The sequence below is a fragment of the Chelonoidis abingdonii genome, unplaced genomic scaffold (genome assembly GCF_003597395.2).
Source record: "Chelonoidis abingdonii isolate Lonesome George unplaced genomic scaffold, CheloAbing_2.0 scaffold0001, whole genome shotgun sequence".
Classification (NCBI taxonomy): domain Eukaryota; kingdom Metazoa; phylum Chordata; order Testudines; family Testudinidae; genus Chelonoidis; species Chelonoidis abingdonii.
The window spans coordinates 214291-228073 of NW_027424262.1; the positions used below are offsets into that span (position 1 = coordinate 214291).

At 43.7% G+C, this 13783-nt stretch overlaps 1 protein-coding gene across 1 annotated transcript in view; it reads right to left on the reverse strand.

The window, feature by feature from the left end:
- MRPS5 (mitochondrial ribosomal protein S5) overlaps window positions 1-13783 on the reverse strand; it is a 112252-nt gene that overhangs the window by 75112 nt on the left and 23357 nt on the right. Inside the window, exon 2 of the mRNA XM_075061292.1 lies at window positions 4419-4556. Coding sequence (XP_074917393.1) covers window positions 4419-4556 — 138 coding nt within the window. The remainder of the gene's footprint in view (window positions 1-4418; window positions 4557-13783) is intronic.

Below are 13783 nucleotides of genomic sequence, written 5' to 3' on the forward strand. Positions count from 1 at the left end.
TTAGAGATCTTCAGTATTGAACAAATGTTGTTATTATTACTGATAAAAGTAGTCAGTAACTGTCTCTCTCCTAGCTGGAACAATTTAAGTCCATCTGGAGTAGACATGCTCTGTTCTCAAAAGAACTTTCCCCTTTTAATATGGAAAGGAATGATTACTATTTTCCCAGATTCTGTTCCTTATTAAGTTGGGTCAGACACAAATGAAAGAATTAGCCCAAAGAAAACTCATCTGGATGAAAAGGAGATATTTAGAGCATAAGCTAATAAAAAAGTAGACATATGAACTGATGTTTCTTGAAAGAATCCAAATGCCGAGTTTTATACCAAATAAAATTCTTTTTAGTTAGCACAGCCTCCTGAACCAGTGATTGGTATATTCAATATAATTTTACGTTACTGGGCTGATTTATTCCCATTTGATTTAGAAACAAGGGAAGTGGCCACCTTTCTCATGTATTACATAGCCTAGGAGGGTGGTATACTCTAGTAAGGAAAAGCTTTAAGTTTTCCCCTTTCCCATATCCCATAAGGATGACAGAGCAATAATTTTATATACAAACAGAAAAGCACATTTTTATGTAGCACAGTTATACGTGAGTGTTCACTGCAGTATTATACTTTGATACATAAGCAGATGTGGAAGATGTGTTTGCTGAAGCAACTAAAGAGGTATGGCTGATTGGGGTTGAAGTCACTCTGTACTGGTATAATTCTGGATAACAGGTTGATATTCTCTCTGGGTGTACTGCCAAGTAGTTTTAGTGTTTAGGCTGCAGTTTCTTGTCTTTGCTGCCTATAGCTCCATCAGCTCAAGCCCCATGGTCTGAACCAATTCTCAATCATATTAGAATTGTGACTTGTTAAAGAAAATACAAGATATGAGATCACAATTCAGTTGTAGAATTTTCTCCATGGTATAGGAATGCATTTGCTTGCAGCTGTTAAGTATCACTCTTTTCTGTTATGAAGAGCTGCCAGGGGGAAGTGTCCCCCAGAATGTAACAGGCTGAGCTTTTATTGATGTATGTCAAAGATTTTTCTGTAAGCTTGTGTGCATCCAGAGTGTTTGAGTCTCTGGGCTGTTCCAGAACGTGTATGTGTCGTGACCAACTAGATCACATTCTCTATAGCAGAAGTTGGGTTGAGATCAGCGGAGCTCTATGTGGGTGCAAGAGGGTCTGCCCATGCATTGTAATAAGGTACAGAATTGGGACCATACCAAGCAACCTTGTTTCTGAATGATCTGCTTTCTATGTAGCCTGACAAAATTTTGAACTTTTTTCTCGCATATAATCAACTTCAGCTTTAATACTTAAATTACTATCATATTTTGAATTTCTGTAGCTCTTTTCACCTGAAGATCTGAAAGCACTTTACAATAAACTGAGTATCACAGAATACCCCTGTGAAGTAGGTGAAAATTATTTCCCTTCCTTTTACAGATGGGAAAACTGAGGCAGAGAGAAGGTAAGTGGCTTGTTTAAGGTCAGACAGCCGTTCGTACTGCTGATCCCTTGTCTCGGTTTCTAATCACTGGGCCAGGCTTTCTCCTCATTGTTGCCAGAACTGTGCTCCAAGAATGGCTAGACCAGGGGCTGGTAACCTTTGAGAAGTAGGGTGCCAAGTCTTCATTTATTTACTGTAATTTAAGGTTTCGCATGCCAGTAATACATTTTACATTTACAGGGGCCAGCGGACGGAACCCCAGACCGGCAGTGGGGTTTCCGGCCACTGGCCCCTGGCAGGAGGGGTCCCGGCTACCAGCCCCACTGCCAATCCAGGGTTCTGTCCATCCAGGCCAGCAGCAGGCTGAGTGGGGCTGGCGGCCAGGATCACTGCTGGCAGCAGTGTGCCACTGAAAATCAGTTTGCGTGCTGCAGGTTGCCAACCCCTGGGCTAGACTATGCCTTGTAATTATTATAAAAGCAAATTGTGTTCAAGTAATAATTTCCATTTGGGATCCAGATGGCACCAACAACAAAGGCTTTGAAAGGGTTACTATCTATGAACTCTAACATATAAAGCACACAGATTTTGGCCCATAAGGAATATTTTTTAAAACTTTGTTGAGACAATTCTCTTTCTATTTTGAATAAACAGTCTCAGATAGCTACAGGCAACCTCTGACTCTGATTTGTACTGATGTCTAAGGGTATGAAAACAAATTGTTTCAAAGAATTACAGACATCCTCCTAAACCCAGATTCTATCCATTGACAGTCAGGATGGTGGTAACCTAAGCTTAGAATCCACACAGCCAACCCACAGTACAGGACGAAACCAGAGACTGTTGAGTGCCTTGCACTGACCTACATCCCAGTAGCCATGATGGCTAGGTAAAGTATTATACACAAAGACTGCTGATCTAGAGTGGCTCAAATTTTGGGTGCCCAACATAAGATACTGTAGGGCCCTGCTTTCCAGAGGGCACAGGTTCAGCACTTTCTGAAAATCAGACACTTCCAGAATGTCTCAAGCTGGGCAAACACAATCACTAGGCACATTTGAAAATTAGACCTAACTGCTTTCCAAGAGGAAAAGGCAAAACTTGGGACAACACACTACAGCTTTTAAAATTACCTTATTATAAACTCACTGAGATGTGCCAGTGGACAGGAAGAAAAACCCTAAATGCTGTACGATCAGAAAGGGGTATTTGGATTTGGACTTCAAGCTGTCGAAGATAATTTCAATTCCTCTTTCTTAACTGGAATTACTCTTTTTAAAAGGTCAATCTGGAGGTACAAATGATCTTGCTACTAGGTTGTTAATGTTTTAAAAAATATGTAGTGAGAGAAGTAACCCTTTAATTTTGAGTCAGAACAGCACTGACAGTCATTTTGGTTGACATTTCACTTGACAAGTGTGTTTTATACAAAGTGTTCATATTTGCATTTTTAATATTATATCTAACACACCTGAACTGCCAAAGGACTTGGGCACTGTACAATGTTAAATGTACAAAGCACATTAATCAGTTTGAATGTTGAAGGTGTTTTGATTAAGCTAATCAAGGAAGTCTTCTAAAGAGAAAGAGGCAAAATGGTTTAGAGGGAGAGAACTACAGGATCAGCAGATGTCTACTTTCTTTTCCAGAAACAACATTTTAAAAGAGAGGAGAGATGGGTTAGGATGAATATGAAAGGAGAGGAAGTTTCAAGCCCTAAAGTTCACCACAGCAAAGCATGCTACTGAAAGCTCAGTGATATAAGTAGCAGCAAAAGTATACCTAACATGCAAGCAACTCTCTGGAAGAGGCAAAAGGAAGCAGTATCCAGGGGCTACAGGATTAAGGATCTTACAAACTGACAGGGCCAATTAAAAAACTCAATTCACCACTTTTTACAGAACCACCAGACTTCTGGCATCTCGTGACACCCACACATGTAGCTACCTTCATATTTTATGCAGTCAGCTGGGCTGTAGGAATGACTGCAACTTTGGATGCTGGCTATCAGAGGCACCCAACAGCTTCCATTTCGTCTGATGCCTGAATAAGTTATATGCTTAAATTCTTGCAAATCAAGAGAAGATTATCCCTTACTCGATATTAATTACATTATTTTTAAAAAATGGTCAAAGTTCAGTTTGTCTAAGAACATACAGAGTCAAACAATAAGCTGTCATAAAAGCAGTGGTTTTTCTAATCCAGTCATCTAAAGACTGAAATAGCTGCTGGTGAAAAACTGTCTATCCTAGAAACCATCTAATCGTGGATTTTTATGGAATCAATATGCAGGCAACTAAGGAAATATCTAATTCACAAAATAATCACACTGTAATAGCTTGTTTTGCTACATCTTTCTCATATTAATTCATTTAAAACAGCTTAAAATAAATACATCATTTTACCAGCGGAAGTGTGTATAAATTAGAATAATGGAGATAAGCCAAACAGTTACTTAATACCCGATCCTGCAAACACTTGTGCAAGATTAACTTAACGCCCTGTGAGCAGTTCTGCTGGCTCCAGCAGAACTATTCAGTGTGTACAGTTAAGCACATGTGTAAGTCTTTGCAGGGTTGGGATCTAAAATTGTAGCTGGGCAGATGATTAGATGCATATTGTCATGTTTTGTTTTTTTCATTGACTAAAAAAAATCCAAAGACTCCACTGGGAGTTGGACTGGACCCTGACTACACAGGGAAAACTATTAAACTGACTCTATCAACAGGGCGCTGTCAAATGTACAAAGTAAACGGAGGTGGGGGGAGGGAAAGAAAAGAAAAGAAAAATGTTTCCTGTCCCCCATTAGCTTTTCAGCTGTAATAATCTTAGTTGATGTTTGTAACTATTGTAGATGCAAAATGTTAACACAAAATGGGATTTTCACGTTGACAGAGTCAGTATAAAAAACAAAAGAGAGTTAGACAAACTGCTCGTGTTATAAAAAAGTGGTCTTTTTTCAAGACTTACATTTGTTGAAAAAGCTGCTTTGCCTGCATTGTTGTATTGTCACGCTACGGGGAGCAGAAATGTAACAATGAGTCTGTAGAGCCCATGCCAGGTTCGTATAGTGACAGCCACTCCTATTCACTGGTAATGAGAGACAGCCTGTGGAGGAAGATGCAAAATTGTGAAGATATTTTTATTTTCAGGTTGAAAGAATCAGCCATAAAGACTTTAAAGGGTTGATTTATTTAAGAAACTCACAAATCATCTCAGCAGACTTCCACCTTCTGTCCCTGGACTGCACAAGGTAAGGTACTCGGGGAGAAGGGAGAGTAATGATAGCTACCACACAACACACATTGATATGTTTAAAAATAATCGGTGGAGGACTTCTTCCATATCACTGGCAGAGATTACAAACAGCCTCTAGAAAAGGGGGGATATTCTCCATCCATCAGGTATGTGACAATGGTAAATAATGAACACATTCCAAGATATACGCAGCCTCTAAAGAAAATCTGAAGACAAAGTCAGCCCATTGAGGAGTGCTATTTTAATGCCCGCCTAAAATGTTAATGAGGATCATATCGCAGTTTAGTAAGAAATCCTATAGGTTACATATAATAAGACAGGTTGAGAAGGAACATTTAGAAAGTGTGGCAGGAGACTGTCTCCCCATAACTGAAAGGCCCTTCCCACCTTTTGTCAATTTTGGTTGCGCTTCCAGATCCACTTGTAGCTCACGTGGCCAAAAATGCCTCCCACCCCCCGCCCCCACTACATTTGGTACAAAGGCGAACATTTCTTTCTCATGCAGACCTAGCCAATTATTCTTGTCCTTGTCACCTGCAGACTGGATTAATGCAATGCACCACACAAGGGATCATATCTGGAAGATCGCTCAGAAAGTGCAGCTGATGCAGTGTACAGCAGCTGTTTTATTAATTGTGCTAGCTACAGAGAGCATATTAAATCAGTATCCAGGGGGTGCTCTAGCCTCATTATCTGGTTTTAGCTGCAATTCAAGGCGCTGATACTGACTTTTAAAGCCCTACATTGTTTGGGTCCCAGGTACAAGAGAAGGTGTCATACAGCAACTGACAGCACCTGATCTACTCTAGCTCTCTGGCTTGGTCTACAATTACATTGATATAGCTACATCACCCAGGGGAGTGAAACCCCCCGAGTTACTGACTGACATAATCCCCAGTATAGATGCAGCCATGCCAATGGAAAAGTGCTTCCGTTGCCGTAACTAATATCTGTGGAGGTGATGCTCCTACACGGACAGAAAAAACTCTTTCTGTCGCTGTATGCTGCATCGACACTACCGGGCTATGCCTATACAGTATCCGCTGAACAGACTTGCCTTCACCCAGAGCCTCTAGATGTGAATGGCCGGTATGGGGGCAGAGCGTTTTCAAAAGGAAGGTATATGACTTGAATTCAGTTCCTAAGTCTGCTGACCTTCAGGGTACAGGACACATTTTGGTTCTCTCAGGCTTTTGCCCAAAGTAATGGAAGTTGAGCGTATTTTTATTTACATCCTAGTGTGGGGTTATGTGTCTTTAAATTTGAGCTGACATACGTCATTTGAATTTGCTGTTGTTTCTTACTAAAATAAACCACTTATACCAAAACAGTATGCATTCTGAAAAAACTACACTATGGGATTATACTGATTTTACAGAAACCATTTTTTTAAAACAGACTGTATAAAGTCGAGTGCATGCGGCCACACTAAGCACATTAATTTGGCAGTGTGCGTCCATGCACCCAGGCTGGTGCTGATTTCCGGAGCGTCGCACTGTGGGTAGCTATCCGATAGTTCCCGCAGTCTCCCCCGCCCTTGGAATTCTGGGTTGAGATCCCAGTGCCTGATGGGGCAAAAAACATTGTCGCAGGTGGTTCTGGGTACATCCTTCCCCTCCCTCCGTGAAAGCAGCAGACAACCATTTCGTGCCTTTTTTCCTGGGTGAACTGTGCAAACGCCATAGCACAGCAAGCATGGACCCTGCTGAGCTCAAGATAGCAATCATGGACGTTGTAAACACCTCACGCATTATCGTGCAGTCTATGCTGAACCAGGACCTGCAAAACCAGGTGAGGAGGCGGCAGCTATGGCAGCGCGGCGACGAGAGTGATGAGGACATGTACACAGAATTCTCTCAAACCGTGGGCCCCTGCGCTTTGGAGATCCTGCTGGTAATGGGGCAGGTTCTAGCCATTGAATGCTGATTTTGGGCCTGGGAAACAAGCACAGGTTGGTGGGACTGCATAGTTTTGCAGGTTTGGGACGATTCCCAGTGGCTGCGAAACTTCCGCATGCGTAAGGGCACTTTCATGAAACTTTGTGAACTTGCTTTCCACCTGCCCAGAAATACGCCAGACTATACTAAGAATGACGATCAGCCCATCAAGCTAGAAGATGAGTGGAATACCCCTAGGAAGCTTGCAAGGCCAACAGCTACGTAGCTCGGCCGAATCAATTATTGGCAATGAAATTCTCTACTGGCTGGGGGCCCTGCTGTAGATGCAATAGCCAAAGCATCACTAACCGTGCTGCTATACAGAAAGGGTTGTGATCTAGAAATGTGCAGGCTATTAGTGGATGAGCTTTGACTGCATGGATCCTAACTATTGATTGGGTTCCATCTAACGCCACACAACTATTTCGACCACACCCCTTGCACCACCGGAGCACCAAGGGACCAGTACATCCTAAGACACAGACGGGTACTTTTCAATGGTGCTCGAAGCACTAGCGTGGAATCACAAGGATGTTCACCAACATCCGTAGGATGCTTAGAAGGTATCAGAACGTCACATCTTCAACGGACACTATCCTGTTTAAACGGCTGCAGCAAGGGAATTATTTCCAGAACAGAAAACAGTTGGGGATGTTGAAATGCCTGTATTACCTGTGGAGAACCGCCTACCCTTGATAGCCCATGGCTATGAAGCCATACATCAGGCAGCTGGACAGTAGCAGGAAGTTGTTCAATACTACAGTGCAGAATGGTGGTAGAATGCATTTGGCTCATCTTAAAGGCTGCACTGGCCGGCAACATTACAGATTACGAACTCAGACATCACCAAAATTCCCCTTTGTTATTGCTGCTTCTGTGTGCTCCATAATCTTGTGAGCTAAGGGGAGCTTTCTGGCGGGGTGGGAGCTGAGGCAATCAACCCTGGCTGCTGATAGCTGCAGCCACGACCAGGAGATATTCGACAGAGCCAAACCAGGAAACGGTGAGCTCAGAGAAGCTTTGAAAACGTATTTCATCATGGGCCAGGGTAAAACGGGGGGGGTGGGGGGGGGGGGCGGTGAACGCTGTGTTTTGTTTCCCCTGATGAACCCCCCCTTCCCATTGACGACTCATTCCCTGTAAACAACCCGCACCTCCCCCTTTCGATACATGCTTGCTTAAGGAATAAGTCACTATCGTTTAAATAATCATGAAAGTCATTCCTTTATTAATCATTAATAAAAAGAGGGCAGAGAAACTTTGTAAGTAGTTTGGGTAGGAGGAGGAAGGAAAAGGCACTAAAATTCGGAGAATGACAGCCTTTTGGGCGTCCATGCGGGTTGAGTGGGCGGGTGCTATGGAGCCTCCCCCATGTGTTTCGAATCTGACGGCTAGGCACGGACGTGGAACATGGTGAGCATGAGTGGTATACGGGCGCTGCAGCGGCACTTCTGTGATCCGCTCTGCTGTTCCTGAGCTCCTCACGACGTCGGAGCAATGTCCGTTTGTCACGACAGCCCCAGAGTTGCATTCCCCACCACTCGCATTTCCTGATACCTCTGATCTTTCCTATCGCACACTCTATCAATCATGAGCGTCCTCTTACTGTCCTCCCGTTCACTGACATTCTTTCCTGTAAGTCGTCCACTCACGTACTCTTTGCATTCTCATTCATGATTTCCGAGTACCATTTCCGAGAAACAGACTCGTGTTCGTCTTTTTTTCTGCCGCCTTATTGAGATAAGCTTTCGGATGGAGTAGAGAGGCTTGAAAATTTGCTGCAGCTCATGGGGAAGGCGGAAAAAGGAGAGAGATATTTAAAAAGATACATTTACAGACACAATGCTATCTCTTCACATGAACAACCACTTATTCACACTTGCTAGCCATGTGAATTCACTACATGTTTGCCATTTTACATCATAATGATGAATGCCTGTGGCTCTGGTGTTAGAGATCTACAGACGCAGGTCGGCGCAGCAGAAATTCGGCCTGCATGCGCGGCCACTGGTAAGACCACTGTCTTATGCAGCCTTCATTATCTCCAGCTCCCTCCTTACCAAAAGCAAGCAAGCCTGTTTCAGTTGTGCTTTCTTTTCCTGTTAATCAGCAGGCGAACCATCCCCCTATCCAATCTCTGGAGATCGCTTTAACCCCTCCCTCCAACCGCATGGCGTGGTTATCATGGAAGATTCACTCTAAACACCCATCACCCACCCACACGTGCTGTAGCAGGAAGATCCTTGCTAGCCAAACGGAAAAGCTCAGCAGCAAATCCTGCTCCCCTCCCTCATGCCTGGCTACCTGCAAGGAGAGGATTTTCTTTAAGCAGGAGCGAAAACAGCCAGTAGGAATGAGCCATCTCTGCCCCTTTAATTAAATTCCAGAATTTCAACCGGTTACCATGAACGTATCACCACTCCCCTGAGTATGAGACACGTTGAGATAAAGACGGATTGGCATTGAATGCCCCAGGCATAACACTAAGGGAACATTTGCAGCTGGCTTTGCATTAATCAATGATACCAGATTAACTGCTACATGGCATGGCGTGGTCAAAGTGTCCTACCATGGAGGACGAATAAGGTGCCACTGCCCAAACTTTTGCCAAAGGCTTTGATACCTCAAGAGAGCTTCAATGGAATGTCCCTGAGGATTTCCATCCCATCCTCAGACATGTTTAAAGACTTTTTCTCAGTAAACTGTCTGAGCCCAGCGAAATTGGCATCCCAAGTCCTCAGGGCAGATTTAATCATTAAAAACGCTTGCTTTGAACTCAGTGTTTTTATATTATCAAAGGTGCTACTCACCTAGAGGCGCTTCCAATGGCTTCATTGTGGTGTGAGAGTGGCTTGGGAGGGGCTGGGAGGGCAGCTTCCGTCAGCGTGTGAGAATAAAGTCCTGGCTGTTGGGGAGAACGGGAGTGCTGTATTGCCTCTCTCCCAAGCCGTCCTCCTTCATGCTTCCCTCGTCGCCGATCCTCAAGCCAATGGTCGACAGATTACACACCTTCATCTAACCCACATGCATCCCAGACAGGAGTGGGTCAGTGTGGCGGACCCCCCTGATATGCATGCAGCTCAGCGCAGAAAGCGGCACGTTTTCGGTCCTACCCACATGACCTTACCTGTTTGCCTCTTTTGGTATTTCTGAGTCAGGACCTTGTCTGAGCTCCTTAACTTTCATACATGGCACTGTTACTGAGTCTCTGGTGTGTCCTTCTCCATCACTTAGCCTTGGAGTTTTTTCAAACTTTTTTTCAATTTCGTCTTTAGTAAAACGATTCTGTTAGCATGGATCTTACTCCCAATACGTGATCAGATCCAGGGTGCCCCGTGCGGGCCGGTGCCTGAGCTGTTTGTTGGGTGGAGTTCTGCGGACTGCAATGGTACGCTGTGCTGATGAGCCTCCCCACTGGCCCAAAACAGAAATGAATATTCTAAGGTTTGCGGGCTTTTCCTGTTTACCTGGCCAGTGCAATTCGAAGTTCCAGATGCTTTCCAAGCCAGTCACACAATAGTGTACTTGTGGGAGACCGCCAGAGGGCATACCGTCGGGAATTGGCGCACCCTAGAGGGCAATAGCACGTTCAGCGCACTCCTCGTCGGCGGAGGTAGTACGATCGTTAAAGAGCCCTTTATATCGATATGAAAAGGCGCTTGGTTTGTGGTCGCGGCTGCAGGTTCTAATTGTGTTTAACTCTGCTAATTCGGATCTTGGCGTCTCAGCACTATGAGCACGATGCAAATTTCAAACACCTTGTCAAACCATCAGGAGAGGAGAACAGAGAGAGGATCGCATCTTAGCAGACGCTACACACTATAGGCTTTACTATCCGATTCACTTCAGATACGCCGTTCCTCTCCTCACTGAGATTTCTCACGCCTTACAAAAACTCTACCAAGTGCCCCCCTACTACTGTCCTCCGATAGAAAAGAGAGGTAACATAAAGATATAGTGCAACCTATTAAGCAGACTCTTTAATTAAAACACACGACTTTTCGATTTCACAGTACTCACCTCCCCCTCGAACTGAGGGGAGTAACCGCGAAGATTCTCTGGTATTCTTGAGATACCATCGCACCCAAGTGTCAGACTCAATGATGATAAACTGAACCCTACCGCAGCCAGAAGCACACCGAAGCAAGTACCAGCTCACTTATCCTGATCATATCTAGGTACTTAGGCGTTCAAGAATGGGAGCAAGAAAGTCCAAAATAAGAATGAGCCCTGCTATTGGCCAATGTGCAATCAGAGTCTAGATGTTGTCCTCCCTAAAGAACAGATGACCTCAAGAGATATTAAACGAAATCACTTTTTCAACGTTGAGTAGCAGAATCCATTGCGGATGATCATAAGGCCTTCTGGCGGTTATCAAAGTAGGCTTGGTATACTTAAAATTATGCTGCACACAGTAACCTATGTAACTATGGATCGGGCTGTACCTGAAAGTCCAAACTTCCCATCTGCAAACTCGACTGCACTGGGCCACGGAGTAAGACAAAAGTGTTTTCGGAAAAGTACCAAGAATACTCGGGACGGAGTATGGGCAAACTCTATAGATGGGCTGCGGCGAGATACATCATCATTTCATCCTGGAGGCGGATTAGCCAGAATAGCATACTGGCGACCAGTGGGAGAGCCGATTCGTCAGCGACGAACGTACGTAACAAAAGCGTAAGTCGCACGTTCCGCGGTCAGGAGCAGTAATTCAACAAGGAAGGACGACTAAAGGCCTGGATTCCATCGACGAAGTTCGGCCAAATGCATCCCTGAGACTACAGGCATGGTGGGTGCGAACGCGGATGGTAACTCTGGATCTGTATCAAGCACTGTTCTGTTCAGGAAGAAGATAATAGAGGTGCATAAGAGAGCTCTGCTTCGCCTGGGCACTGCATAAGCATCTAGACAGACACTTCCGATCTTCTTAAATGACCGAAAGTAAAACATTGAAAAAATAGCTAATATATTCCTTTAATAGTGCTATTTCAGTGCAGAAGGTCCTATAGGATCATGTCTACCAACTACGTAGTTTCACCCTGAAGACGTCTTCGATAGGACCCGATCTTCACGCTGATATCAGTGGCTTGGTTACTTAAATTCATGCTAACACAGTACGCAGTTGAAGATGGATCTCGTACCATCCTGAGAAAGTGTTTCGTAAAGCTCTGAGATGCAATCTGTTTCTTAAGGGGGAAAATACTAGACCTCTGCTGCGGCAATACAGGCTCATCTTATTTTGACTTTCTCTTCCATTAATGAGTTCAGATGGAAGTTAGAAATGGGTACTTAGCTCGTCTCATGCTGCTGCCTGGTTATTGGTCCAGTTTATCAATTGGAGTCTGAACGTCTGCGTGGTGTGGAGAGATCCCAAAGGATGGTAAAGGTGGGTGGCACTATTCTTCGTACCCTCTGCTATTCTGGGAGCAGCTGAGGCCATTTGGAAATGTTAAGGTTAGAGAAAAAATCTAGTGAGGGACTGAATATTTTAAGGAGAGAGCTGGATATGAAGGGAGGGATCGGTGCGTTGACTGCATGGTAAATAAGAAGACCTGTTACAAGTATAAGGAAATGGCATGAAAGAAAGGTACAAATAGTTGAAAACTTGGGAGGACACGAAAAGACGCAGTTAGGAACAATAAGCATGGGCCATAAAACTGGTCAGACCCAAAGGCCATACTAGCCAGATATCCTGTCCTTCTGAGCGAGTGGCAATGCCAGGTGCCCCCAGAGGGAATGAAAGAAACGATTAATCATCAAGTGTCCCATCCATCATCCATTCCCAGCTTACATGGCAAATCAGAGCTAGGGAACACATCCCCAGTCCATCCTGGCTAGAAGCCACGGAGAGAAAAAGAATGAAGAAAAGACACAAATGAAAATGCAACTATGAAAAGCGAAGATATATTGTTCAGGGGGCAGAGCTGTGCCTTGAGTCTATAAGGAATGAGAGTGAACAATGAGTGAGCTCAAAAATGGAGCACGGTAAGGAAGAAAGCAAGTGGATGGGAGTTCCTTGTGAGAAATGAGGGGTTGGAGTATTGCTGGAGTGTACGAAGGAGAGAGAACACTCGGAGTTTTCGTAAGCTGTGATCTGGATATACTGGAAAGCAGGAAAGTCTAGAAATACGAGAAGGCCAGACAAACGGTCATACATGATTGAAGTGCTAATAAAAACATACATACTGGTTTAGCAGTGAAAATTATAATAGGAGCGACAATAAGGAAGCTAGTTGGTGACACGCGGAGAACAAGACTTCATCGAGTGCCTGGATAAGATGGGAGAAGTAGGACACCAGAGGTAATGGAAAAATGTCTCTGAGGTAAATCATCTGCAATAGTGAGGGAATAATTCAAATATGCGAGCATTTTCTTATGCTTAGCAAAAGCTTTGGATGTACCTAAAATTTTATGCTATCTCTTAATTTGCCTCCTGCTACTAAGACTTAGCGGAGCAACTGTGTTAGCCACTAAGTAAAAAAAACACATCCTAAAACTCCACTTCTCTCCATCACTGGTTTCTAGAGAATATGTAAAGTAATAAGAATTCATTAGTTTGGGTTATACAGCACAGTTAACTCTTTACAACACCATGTCCAAATATTAAAGTTGTGAGACATAATTTTAAAAATGGAAAAGTAATTTAAAAAGTTCAATAAGCCCAGAAACAAGATTCCTCTCTGTCTTTTCCTGTTTTTTTTCTTTTTTGATTCTTTACCCTACATGTTGGGATTCTTAGAGTATACAACTGTAATGACATCCGATTTCCATAAAGTGGCATATAATCTCACCAGGGAGTGAAAAAGGAAAACTGTCCCTCTATTCAGGTAGAACAGACAGATAAACCCTTTCGCTTTTAATATTTCCACCAGGCAAATATAATAGTTAATCATAGAAGACTTTCTGAAATGAAAACGGTCTTTGAGGTTTTAAAATAACTATTGGACTAGTCATGGACAAACAGCAAGAAGGCTTGGCTGCTTGCCTAAATGGACTGACACTTTGGTGAACAAATAAACAAATCTTGTACATGTTAGGGATTCCTAGAGTCTCTGGGATATACTGGGAAACACACAGTAGAGCCAATTCCCAGTGGCAGCAGCAAAGCTCAGCACCTGCCACTGCTGGCTTCGAAGGAAC